Raw genomic sequence first — 12,569 nt, 5'->3', positions numbered from 1 at the left:
TGTCCTTACCGTACTTCATCAAAAATACAAGCACACAAGCCACCAAAGGGGCTATAAATTAAAAATTCAACACAAAAATCTTTTATTTAGTCTTTCATTCATTCAGTTAATTTTAATTTCATGCTTACTGTGTACAGTAGTCTTGCTAGATGCCAGCAACTCCAAACAAGGAACAAGAGGGGGGCCACGGTACCTCTCTTCTTCTCTAGCTTACCCTTAAAAGAGGACAAGGTCCCTACAGGAAAAGCTCAGTGCTGCACTGTAGAACACTTCCAACCCTGTCCACTCCAGGATGCAAAACCAGGAAGAGCACCTTCAAACATGGGTGTGGGGACAAACACCACAGTAACATATAGCTCCGCAGTAACTAGATGCTGATAACAGTTCAGGAGGATAGAATGAAGCAAGTATCTTCAGAGTTTCAAACGAATATATCTGAAAAAGAAAGGTTCTCTTTAATTTAAAAAAAAAAAAAAAAAAGCATAGTAAAAATAAAAGGGATAGCAACAGTATCTTGCACTGGGCCCATGCTAACCCCAGCAGAAAGTGATGCTCTGGGGGACTTTGTTGCTCCCAGCATCACCAGGGAAATGCAAAGACCTAGTCTGATTTTCCAGGCAAATACAGTTGGCTCCCTATCTGTGGTCTGCCCATTGAAGATTTGGGAAACTGCTAAGGGAAAATACTGCATCAATACTAAAAATGTTCAAATTTTTTTCCATCAACACCTAAACAATATAGCATAGCAACTATTTACATAGTCCATACATTGTATTAAGCTTTATAAGTCATCTAGAGAGGATTTAAAGCCTATGGAAGGAGCCAGATACAACATCGCGTCAACCCATGATCACAGCTACTGGGGAGGCTGAGGTGGGAGGTCCACTTGAACTCAAGTTCAAGGTCAGTCTGGGCAACACTGCATATGGAAGGATATGCATATGTTATATGCAAATATAACCATTTCATATAAGGGACTTGAGCAACAGAGGACTTTGGCATCCTGGAGACTGGGGTACTCCTGCAAGCAATCTTTCCACTGACACCAAGGGACAACTTTATATGATTAGCCTATTGCCACAAATAAATAAAGTCAAGCCTGAAATTAAAGCCTGGTGACAGGACACTGGGAACAAGAGAAAGGGACCTTCATGGTAAATCTGGCCTAACCCTAAGCAAGTTGGAACATAATAAGTAACAAAGGCTGCACCAACTATTTTATAGCAAGAGTAGTGTTGATGCCAATTATTTTTTGGCCTAGTCAAGAGAGCTTGTCATCCTTCCACAGAATAATTATCTATAGGTGCATAATAGTTAAAAGCTAAATTCTTTCTCCAGTTCAGCACAGGAAAAGTGCTGCTCAAAGCTATTTGACATCATTTACTAAATTAGATTAATTTTTAAATGTGTTATTCTAACAATTATACCAACTCCATGTAATTATTATTCCAACTGACTTTACAAAAATTACAAAAATCCCCTAAAGAAAATAATTAGTCATTAGGCATGCATGAGACTTTTCTATGGCCAACAGCACATAAAACAGAAAGTTCACCACATAACGGGCGGTGTCAAAGCCTTCCCCACACTTCCTTCAATTCTTAGCCAATAGCACAGAAAGCTGACATTGGCAAGTTACCCCAAACTTCACTTAATATATTAATGCACTTACTGGTTTCAAATCTTTGAGGGTAAAATGATGAATGGTGAAAGCTTGAGCAATTAAAAAGCTCTTTTCATTTGCAAGAGAAGATAAACACACATAATTAATTGTTTGCCTCTTTATGTCGCCAGCTGGAAATTGGAATGCTAGCTTATTTCTCCAGGCTATTTCTTGGGTTTATTTATACAGAATCCTTGTCCTGTTCTTCCTCTTCTTTCTGGTTCTTATGGATTCTTATAATCCACCTTAATTCTTTCCCAGTGTAAGGTAAGGCATAAACAACAGTCACATAGGAAATTACACAAATTACACAAATAACAAACAGGCTTTCCCTGCAGCCCTCCTATAAGTAACTGGCAATGAGCAGAGCTGCAAGGATTCTGAGCCAATACACACAGTCTCAGCAGGAAAGAAGCAATGGTTGATTAGTGATGTCTGTCCTGGAAAGAATAATAGCCTGAGGACCCAGGTAACATGCATTTGTTGTCATCTCCATTCTTTGTTAAAGCATTGAAAATTAGGAAAAAACACACAGATAGAATGAATAAAATGTAACATGAACTCTTTCTTGGATGCAACCAAAAGGGGAAAAATTGTTTTCTATAGTTGAAAACCTTAAACCAAATAAGACTAACCATCAAGTTTTAGAAGGCGGAGGGAACAGCAAACTAAGTTAGGAAATCCAAATTTTAGTCCAGCTGGGGAGCTGGGAAGAGGCAGTTCACCGGGCCTCCATTTTCTGGACCCTCCCCGAAAGGCTCAATCTTCTGACTATACTCCTCTGCTTGTGGCACTAGGAAACTGGTGAAAGAATACAGTTACTTTGTAGGAGCATCACCTCACCAGACTGGAGACGTGCCTAAAACTCCACATCTGCTCACATTGGTGTAGGATTCATCACCTGTATTTTTAACCTGTAGCATCTAAGGCAAGAGGTTCCATATACATAATATTTTTTCTTTTCCACCTTGGGGCAAGGGTGAAGATCACAGACTTCTATTTTAATAGCTGAGCAATTAAAATTAGTGAATAAAAATAATTAAACAACCTTCACTCAAATGTTCAGTGTCATCATGTCAACATAATACCAGCTGCTTCCCATGTAGGTCCCCATAACTCATACTTCTGATATCAGCCTTCATCTTCCCATCACTGAAAAGTCCTCGTCACTCTAAACATCTTTCAAGAATTTACCCCCATGACACATCAAAGTGACTTCCTTATCCCAACACCAAAAATCAAGACATTCTATAAGGAATCCAACCAGAAATAAATCCACACCATGAACCTACTGACCAGAATGCACCAACACCAGGAAAACTCATGCAGATGACCCAGAGCACACCTGGGAGAAGCAGAAAGCTCTCCCAGAACAGTCTGAGGGCAGGGCTATTGGCTAAGACAGTGCCATGTCCCAACAACTACACAGACATCTATAATTTTTTTGTCTGCCTGATCCCCTCTGCTATGGTTTGGTTATGTTCAAATGTGTCCCCCAAAGGGTCAAGTGATTCAAACTAAGTCATCAGTGTGGCAATGATGGTGTGGAACCTTTAAGACGTAGGAGCCTAGTGGGAGGTCCTCAGGCCAACTGAGGACACGCCCTCAGAAGAGACTATGGGAGACCAGCCTCTCTTTCTGTCTGATGAGGTGATCTATTTCTCTCATGTGTGTTCCCACTGTTATGATGCCATTCACCCTGAGATTCTCACCAGACTCAGGCAAAGGCCAGCACCTTGCCCTTGAGCTCCTAAACTGAAAGCTAAACACAATTCTTTTCTTTATAAAGTTGGCCTGCTTCTGGTATTTCACTATAAAAAAGAAAAATGAATTAATCGACTGTCTTTTTGGTAACTGCCCAACTCCAATCCCAAGGAGTATCACTTCCTGGCTTCCAGGAGATCCAAGCTGAGAAGCCCATCAGGGTTCAATGCATGCCTCTGAGGACACCTACCAAGCAGGGCAAGGATCCTTTCTCAAGACCTGATGTAGGCTCTGGGAGATCTTCAGGTTTAAGGGTTGCTCAAACCTAAAACACCAGGCCATCTTTTCCAGCACCTGAAGAATATCACACCAACAGTAGAGAAGGCCTTCAGGAAGCAAGAGTGTGCAGATTCCTGCCACACCACCTGCACACCCTGCTTCTCGTGAGCTCAGCCTAATACCACAAACTCCCTGAACATTTTGGTTCCCTTACCCAATAAAGCCTTCTCCAAACCTCAGGTTTTTTGCAGAGGTTTTGTTTTGTTTTGTTTTCTAGCTCCCTTTCAACAGGAAAACAAACACATGCAACAACACATAGCAGACAAACAAAAGGAACTCATCCGTCAACAAACTGTTTCCCAGCTTATGAGCCTAACTGCTCCTGTTATTTTTAGACTACAGTTCAGTTTTCCCTTTACAGTTATTTAAAACAATTAGCAAATAATCTAACAAACAGCAAGCTAGAGATGTTGTTCCATCCATGACCAGACAATGATACACAGGAACAAAAACAATGTGAGTGGCTAAACATTTAGTCCCCAGTCCTTACCCTTCTGGGTGTCATAAACTCCTCTTAAGAATCTGGTGAACACTACGATACCTTCCTCAGGCAAGAATGCACACACCCCAACATTCATTCATAGACTACCAAAAGCTTATGAAAGCTGCTCCCTACACTCAACCTGATTAAATATAATCAATCATCTAGGCATCACTATTAGTCCTCAGATTTAAAAGGACTACAAAATAACTTACAGGAAAATTCTAAAATTTCCAACTCTATAACACTATGTTAATCAAAATTTAAAAAAAAATAAAAACTTATCCTCACTCTCTGCATTTATGAAAGACAAGAACGATTGGCTTTTGCTCTGTTAACTCCATTTATGATGTCTCCTTACCTTGTTGGACCATTTATATGCTTGCAGGAGTTGACTATAGAGGGGAGTTTTGTCCTGCACGGGATCCAGACTTAACAGCCCACTGTTATGAAGAGGATGGTTCTCAGACGGCTTGCCTACCAAGTTGCTCAGACGTTCCAATTCACTGAAAAATAAATAAATAAAGCAAATAAACCTGAGTTCACTTAACTCCAGAGAAGCTGACCATACTGGCTAAAGGCTGCTCTCCAAAATATCCATCAGAGGGCCTGGCAGTGGCACATCTATTGTCCTGGAGACTGGGGAAGCTGAGGCAGGAGGATCACAAGTTCCAGGCCAGTCTCAGCAACTTGAAGAGGCCCTAAGCAATTCAGCGAGACCCTGTCTCTAAATAAAAGAAGAGCTCAGAAGTAGCTCAGTGGTTAAGCACCTCGGTACCAAAACAAAACAAAAAAGTAGGGACAACCAAGAAAACCCCATTATGGGATTTTATCTTAATTTTTAAAAGGGCACCCTGGTGCTATTGCAAAGCAGAAAAAAGGTTAAGGGCACAAAAATCAGCAAGACTGCTGAAATGAGGATTTAACAACTCGAATTAAGTCTCCGCGGTAGGAGGAGACTTTCTGGAATTTTGCAATGGGGTACAACATTGCCTCTCACTAAGGGTTTTAAGACCCACGTGCAAATTCCTCCATTTGGCAGAACAGCAAGTACCTGAATAAATGATGATTATTTATCATTCACATAGGGATAGATTTGTACATGATGCTTCACAGATGGTAACACTTAGCAAAACAAAGAAGAGGTAAAATAAATAAATGGGATGGGAAGACACCACAAAGGGGGCCACGTCAAACAAACACACTTCAGTCTAGCAGGAAAACTCTGGAGAAGCTTGAGAAAGTGAGCCAACAGCAAAAGCAAAAGCACATTGCAGGAGCATGTTCTTAGAGGCCTGTCCCCAACTGCCAACAAAAGACTTAGCACACAGCTTCTCACACTACATTCTTTCCAGAACCTTCAGCTTCCTTCTCCTTGACACTACTGTACAAAGATTTAAGAAAGCAAAAGGGTAATGTTAACATTTTTAAAGTTTCTAAAATGGTGAAGGATTATAATGCCTTGACAATTGCAAAGGAAAGCAAATCAGAAAAAATGGAAATGGAAGCAAAGAACCACCAACCAGGAAATTCCCTCAAGTAGGGAAAGTATTAACTGGCGCTGGGTACCACACCTAAGAACAAGAAGTGAATGTGGCAGCTGAGGAGGGGGATATGATTTATGGCAACTACTGAAGATGGGGTAAAGGTATCCTTCATTTGGCCACCTTCTATCCCAACTCTTTTCGCTCTGTTACTAAGGAGACCAAATTGAAAAAAAAAAAAAAAAATCTGGGCTGAGGATTATTTCAATAGTAAAATACCTGCCCAGCATGCTTGAAGTCCTTGGTTTGATCCCTAGCACCATCAAAACAAATAAATAATCCAGCCAGGAATCTTCCTGGGAAGCACTAACTCCCTTAAAAAAGGAAAGGCAAGTTTGGGACCTAGGGATCTAAGCATCAAGTACCTACCATGTGCTTGGCATTTTACAAACATCTACTCATTTAATTCTTATGAATTAAGACTCGAAGCAGAAGAAGATGACTTTAAGAAAGATGGGCATTTATGATCCCTAGCCCTAAAGGACCACAAATTAAGAGTTGCTGGGGGCAGGGGTTCGCTTAAGTGAACAGGCTGGCTAACAATTACAGATCAGGTCGCTACTGAAGAAGATCTGCTGAACAGGACCAATCAAGGAGCAATGACAGTGCTGGGCAGGTGGTTGAGGAGGAGCAGAGGAAGAAGGAACGACAGATCAGGGCCTGTTTTGTCATGTTGGGAGTGAGGTGAGGTACAACTGATGAGTTCAGGGGCGAGCAACTGGGTCAATCAGTTCCAATGCACTTACCTGGGTCTGAGCAGTGCTGGTCAGGTCCTGTGCGGACTCTCAGCACAGTCTGACCAGACACCACCGGGAGCAGAGGGCCTACAGGTGGGAAACCTGCTAAGCTCGGAGGAGAGGTGGAAGTTCTGGGAAGAGCACGCCGCCTCTTCAGGAACGGACCACCAGAGCCGAGATGAGGGAGGCGGAAAACAGCCAGGACTAGGGACCCCGGAGAATAGAGACCGGGAGGCGGGGCCCGGGGTCAGGGGTCCCCGAGGGGATGGCAGAGACCGGAGAGGACGGCGCAAACGGAAGGGGAACAGCCCTGACCCGGAGGACTCGTGAGGGGTGGGCGCTGCCTGGGAATGGGGCGGGTGCCCGAGCCGGCCCCTCGGCCGGTACCTACTTGAGGTCCCGGTTGACCGAGTGCAAGTTGTCCTGGAAGTGCGCGATAAAGGCCTTCTCCCGGCCCTCCAGCGTCTCCTTGTTCCGCATGCCATCTTTCAGGCAGTCGAACACCCTGCTCACGCTGGAACGCAGCGCCTGGATGGCACTGATGGCCTGGGCGAAGGCCTCCAGATTCACCCCGACGCTCAACACGTCCGCCATGCCTCCGCCCCCGCGAGCCCTCTCGGTCTGCTGCGCGCGCCGCGCCGCGCGCGCTGATGACGTCGCCGGACCGCCGGGAAGTGAAGTGCTCGAGGGCCCCGCCCACTCCGCTGGGGCGTGGCCGGGAGAGCTGCCAGGGCTCAGGGACGGCGGGCTGCAGGCTGCACTTGCTCATTGGTGGGCCGCAAGGAGAGCTCGAGCGTTTCCCCAAGCTTGTGCTTTTGGGAGTCACTAGAAAAGAATTGCTCGGAAGAATGAAGTCCCGGAGTCAAGGATTATAACCCACTGGATAAAATGAGTTCATATTCATAAATAAGGTGGTGGTGGGGTTCTCCCTATTGTGGTATGCTAAAATAATAAATGTCAAAGGAATTTTGAAATTAAAAAATCGCCACTTGGCAGTCGTTCAAATAATCAACTCAGGAATCAACAGATGCTAAAACTTGTGGATAAAAGTGTGACAAAAATTACAGGATATTTGCATAGTCTCAAAATAGATATTAATTAAGAAGGGAGAATTAATGGTTCAATAATTTGCTTCTGGACATAAACCCAAAAGAATTAAAAACCGAATCTCTAAGAGGTCATTGTACACCCATGTTCATGACAGCATTGCTCACAATAGCCAAAGAGTGGAAGCAACCCAATGTCCATCAACCAGCCGGTAAACAAGATGTGGCATCTCCATCCAATAGAACATTATCCAGCCTTACTAAGGAAGGAAATTTGGACACATGCTAATCAGATGAAAATCTCAGGTCCGTAGGTTGGTTGATAGTATTTTATCAGGGATTATTTCATGAATGAAACTTCAGAACATTAGGTTATGTTAAATAAGGCAGTCACAAAAACACAAATACTCTATAGCTTTTTTACAAGAAGAGCTTAGAGTTGTCTCAATCATGTGGATAAAAAGTAACTTGGTGGCCACCAGGGACTGGTTTTCAGTGAAGCCTACACCTTTGGGGAAAAAAAAAATAGGTTGTAGAAGGAAGATTGGGGTTTAAACAAAACCAACAATACACTTTTGGCTCTGTGGAAGGTGAAGCCATCTTCTTTCTTGGTCTTGTCCACTATGGACAGGTTTGTGAAAGTGTGTTGTCCTTTGTTACTAGAGCGCACCTGCCCAAGTCCTTGTGTTTGTCCCTTAGAGGAGCTGAGCTTGCACATCTTGGAGCAGAGAAGGTGAGAACAGGAGTTATGCTATGATGGTGACCTTCAGCCTGCCTTTGTGTCTCGGGGAGGAGAGTTTTCTGGGTTTCCTAGAGGCAGTAACATGAGTCATAAGGACAAGGGCTTCCATGTAATATTACAGCACAATATTGGCAGATGCAGACTTGGAAAAGTTCTGTGGGTGGATGTGGTGTGGTCACAGAGTCGTGTGAATGTAGTAATTCCACTGAACTGGACACCCAAGATAGTTAAAGTGGTAAATTTTGTGTATTTTACCACAATTTTTTTCAAAATCGGTAATGTTAAAAGGGGCAGAGGTGGAGCACTGTGGTACACGCCTGTGATGACAGCTACTTGGCTAAGGCAGGCAGATCCCAGGTCAAGGCCATCCTGGGCAACTTAGCAAGACCTTGTCTTAGGGAGCTGGGGTATAGATCAAGTGTAGAGTGGGCCTCATTTCAATCCACAGTAGTGGGGGGAAAAAAAGATGGGGGACAGTAACTTAACAGTGCCTTCTCAGCAGAGAAACCTTGCAGATACCAGCTCACCAAAGAGGTCAAGGTCGATATCACGAGTGGAGAGGTGCTTTATGTACCCCCAAAATGGCATACTGAGAAGAGCACAAAGTGACTTCTGCAATACTCCTGCCCAAAGTGCAAAACCTAAATTTAACGAGTACTTCAGTCAAGCTCGAATTAAAAGACATTCAACAAAATCACTTACCTGTTGTTTTTAAAAAAATATCTATGTCATGAAAGACAAAGAAGGCCAAGGAACTATTCCACACTGAGGGAAACTGAAGAGACATGACAACCAAATGCCACGGGTGACTGGGATTTTCTTCTGCTGGTCCAACTGGGACAACTGGTGAAATCTGAGTAAGGTCTGTAGGAGAATTAGTATCTTACCCGTGACCATTTCATGATTTGATCAGTTGTTTTGTGGTTATGGAAGCAGATATCCTTGTTTTGGGGAAATACACCCAGGAATGGCAAAAGAGCATCATTTTGTCTCCTTGAAAAAATATAAGAAGATGAGATGTTTACTGAAAGAAAGAAAGATGAGCAAATGTGGTAAAATGTTAGTTGTCGTGGGATTTGGGTGAAGGGTGTACAGGAATTCTTTGTACTATTTTTGCAACTGTAGGTTTGAAATAATGTCACAATACGTTGTTTTAAGTGACTTAATGTTTTAAGGAGCAGGGGAAGCATAAATACAGTCCAGATGGTAAGAAAAGCTTCCATGCTGCCAGGCTATGCTGACCAGGATTTTGAAACTGTGAAGTTCTCAGTCCTACATCCTCAAGAATTCCCCACTTCCCCACAACTCCACTGTACCATCTCAGTTCAAATCCACTTTTTCTGGAACCTTTATAGTCAATTCTGAGGCTGGGAACAGTGGTGCACACCTGTAATCCCAGTAACTGGGAAGGCTGAGGCAGGAGGGTCACGAGTTCAAGGCCAGCCTGGGCTACTTAGGAGGCCCTAGACAACTTAGTGAAAGCCTGTCTCAAAATAAAAACTAAGGAAGGGCTGGGGATGCATTTCAGTAGTTGAGGGCTCCTGTATTCAGTTACCACTAACAGAAACAAACGAAAAACAATTCTTGGGGCTGGGGTTTTTGGCTCAGCGGTAGAGCACTCGCCTAGCACGTGCAAGGCACTGGGTTCGATCCTCAGCACCACATAGCAATAAATAAAATAAAGGCATTATGTCCAACTACAACTAAAAAAAATATTTTAAAAAAATAATTCTGCACAAAATCTGGGCCCTGATATTGCTTTCCAGGAGACAACTCTTAAACACTCTTTAATTCATAGTCTCATGTGAGAGAAAACTATCTGGTGGACTTGGGTTTCTACGGTGGCTTTCGTTTCCTAACATCAGCCTCAGCTTCATGGTGTTGCTGTGAATAACTTTTCTTGAGGGGAAGGAGGGGGATTTCAGAAACCTTCCAGCTGTAGAACTCTATCTGTTACTGATTGTCCCTGAACCTGTTTCCTTTTCTGTAAAACAGGACTAGTAATGATTCTACCATCATCAAGTAGCATTAGCTGGAGCAGCGCTGTGCAGGTAAAGCTTTTGACATTGGCTTGGAATGTAACAAACACTCCGAAGTCACAGCTGTTAGGAAAAGGGGCTCCTGGCCTGTCCACTGGAGGGTTCTTTACACGACCAACCAAGGATTAGTACTGGGGCCGTTCGTTCAAATCATCTCTAGTGACACAACTCTGTTGCCAAGAGCATGTCAATCAACTGTGTCCTCTAATGCTCTATTTTTGGTGGAGGTATCTTTATATTTCCTTTGGGATGTAAAGGTTCTATAGGAAATATTTTTTAACTTTACCAAAGTAAAAAAGAAAGGAAAACATCAGTGTTTGTTGACTTGTTTGGTTTTATCTTGGTTTGTTTATTCTTTCTAGAGAAGGACTAGAGAAGGCATATTCTATTATCATGTTTACTTACCTTTTAAGGATCCCTGGAGGATTGGAAAATGTGATCCATGTTGTGTACCTTGTCCCCATGAGAAAAAAATAAGTGCCCATCTATTTTTGTTCTCACCCATATATACCCATGCACATGAGATTTTGCATACAACTTGAGGGGTCTCACAGCCCAGTAAAGCCCACACATGCATGTCTGGTATAGGATCAAGCTCTGCTGCAAGCACCCTGGGTCTCTAATGCCTGGGGAATGATAGATGCTCAGTGTTCATTTATGGAAGCAATGAATGGGTGCAATATGGTGTGTTTGCCTTCTTGGATCCTCTCTCCAAATTGTTCCGTCCCTGCACGCTCAGAGCTCATCTCTTCTCTCCATTATCCCCAGCCCCCCACCCCAGCTCCCAGCCAGCACACACGAGACTTACCTTTGTCTCCTTCTCTGATTCAGTGGTTTAGACTCTGATTGGTGCAATAAAGTACAAATAGACTTTGCTTCCACAGTCATTAGTTTTCAGGATTTCTCTGTGGCTCCCCTCTTCTGGGAAACTCAGAAATTGATCAGTAGTAATACACATTTCCCCTGAACCTAGTAAGGCGTCTTTTATCACATCAACAGAAAACTTTTCATTTTGGAAAGGAATGGACAAGGTTTCTCTAAGGTGCTGTAAATTCTTGAGAACGTTGGCACTTACATGCCTGCATCTGTGTGTGTTTGTGGGATATAAATTGTTTTAAAGGAGTTCATTTTGAGCAATATCAGATTTTAATTATTATGATCTTATGTTTGGGTAATTGGCAGCACCCTGCTGCTAATATCTTCCAAACTGAACAAGCCATTAGCTCGATGCTATCAACTCAGGAGTATTAGAATAAGCAATCAGAATTAAAGTTGTCAGTATTTAATTAAAATATGCTGCAACTCATATCATATTCAGAGAACATGTGGTTTAAACATTCAGACTGAGAAAATGCCCTCATCAATTAATAATTATTAAGGATTCACTAGATGCAGAATAATGTGTTGATGGTTGGGCACAATGTCACTGGTCAGAGTCAACAAAATCTGCCATGGATAAGCTACAAGGTAGCTAAGCCACCTATTGTAATCAGCACAGCATAACACTTAAGACAGTGCAGGTAAGACTGAGGATTGGATTTGGGTGGCACACAGTCCTGGGGACATAGCTCACAATCAGTCCCTCGATAAACATACCAGCATTTTGCCAACAGCTGGGAAGCCCGGGGTCCAGCTGAGCCTGATAAATATCACTGAAGCTGTCTGAGGTTTGTCACATGCTCCCCCATGATCACCTGGTTAAGGTTCAGAGCATCAATTTATGTTTAAATTGCCTAGAATAGGTCTATTATAATCAATCTAAAACAAGTCTGGTGGAGAGTCCTGTTTGGCTCTCTGAACCTTTTCCTCTTGTTTCCTGCTCATCATAATTCTGATGTGATGTTGATTCTGGTTATGATGACCATGAGAGCAATCATCAAACTCATCCAAAGCCAAAGAGGATTCTGGAGGGCTAGGGATAGAGCTCAGGTGGTAGAGTGCCTGCCTCACATGCCCAAGGCCCTGAGTTCAATCCCAAGCACCACAAAAAAAAAAAAAAAAAAAAAAAATAGAGGGTCCTAGAAATCAGCCTAGATAAGGGTCTCCATCTCAGCCCTTCCAAATCTGTGTTCTTGCATCTAGAGAAGGAGGAAGTGGATTCCCTCCATAGTCTAAGATTCCAAAGACTGTGCTAATTCAAGGAGGAGAATGGGGAGGGAATCATTAGGAATTAACATTAATCATAACCACTGTGCCAGGATTCCTGCACTCCCAAATTTGTTCAGTGGCATCCACCCAATAGAAGGATTAAATAAGAATCCAAATCAAACATGT

General features: G+C 43.0%; 1 protein-coding gene across 1 annotated transcript in view; it reads right to left on the bottom strand.

Moving 5' to 3' along the window:
* Positions 1 to 7,081, bottom strand: part of Med27 (mediator complex subunit 27) — a 184,946-nt gene extending 177,865 nt beyond the window's left edge. The window contains exons 1-2 of the mRNA XM_076843072.2: positions 6,860 to 7,081; positions 4,549 to 4,693 (exon numbers count right to left, since the gene is read on the bottom strand). Of these exons, the coding sequence (XP_076699187.1) occupies positions 4,549 to 4,693; positions 6,860 to 7,062 (348 nt within the window). The 5' untranslated portion in view covers positions 7,063 to 7,081. The remainder of the gene's footprint in view (positions 1 to 4,548; positions 4,694 to 6,859) is intronic.
* Between the last annotated feature and the right edge of the window lie 5,488 nt (positions 7,082 to 12,569).

Source organism: Callospermophilus lateralis, chromosome 2 (assembly GCF_048772815.1).
Source record: "Callospermophilus lateralis isolate mCalLat2 chromosome 2, mCalLat2.hap1, whole genome shotgun sequence".
Taxonomy (NCBI): Eukaryota; Metazoa; Chordata; class Mammalia; order Rodentia; family Sciuridae; genus Callospermophilus; species Callospermophilus lateralis.
Note: the sequence above shows the minus strand (reverse complement) of the source record. Positions and strands in the feature narration are given on the sequence as shown.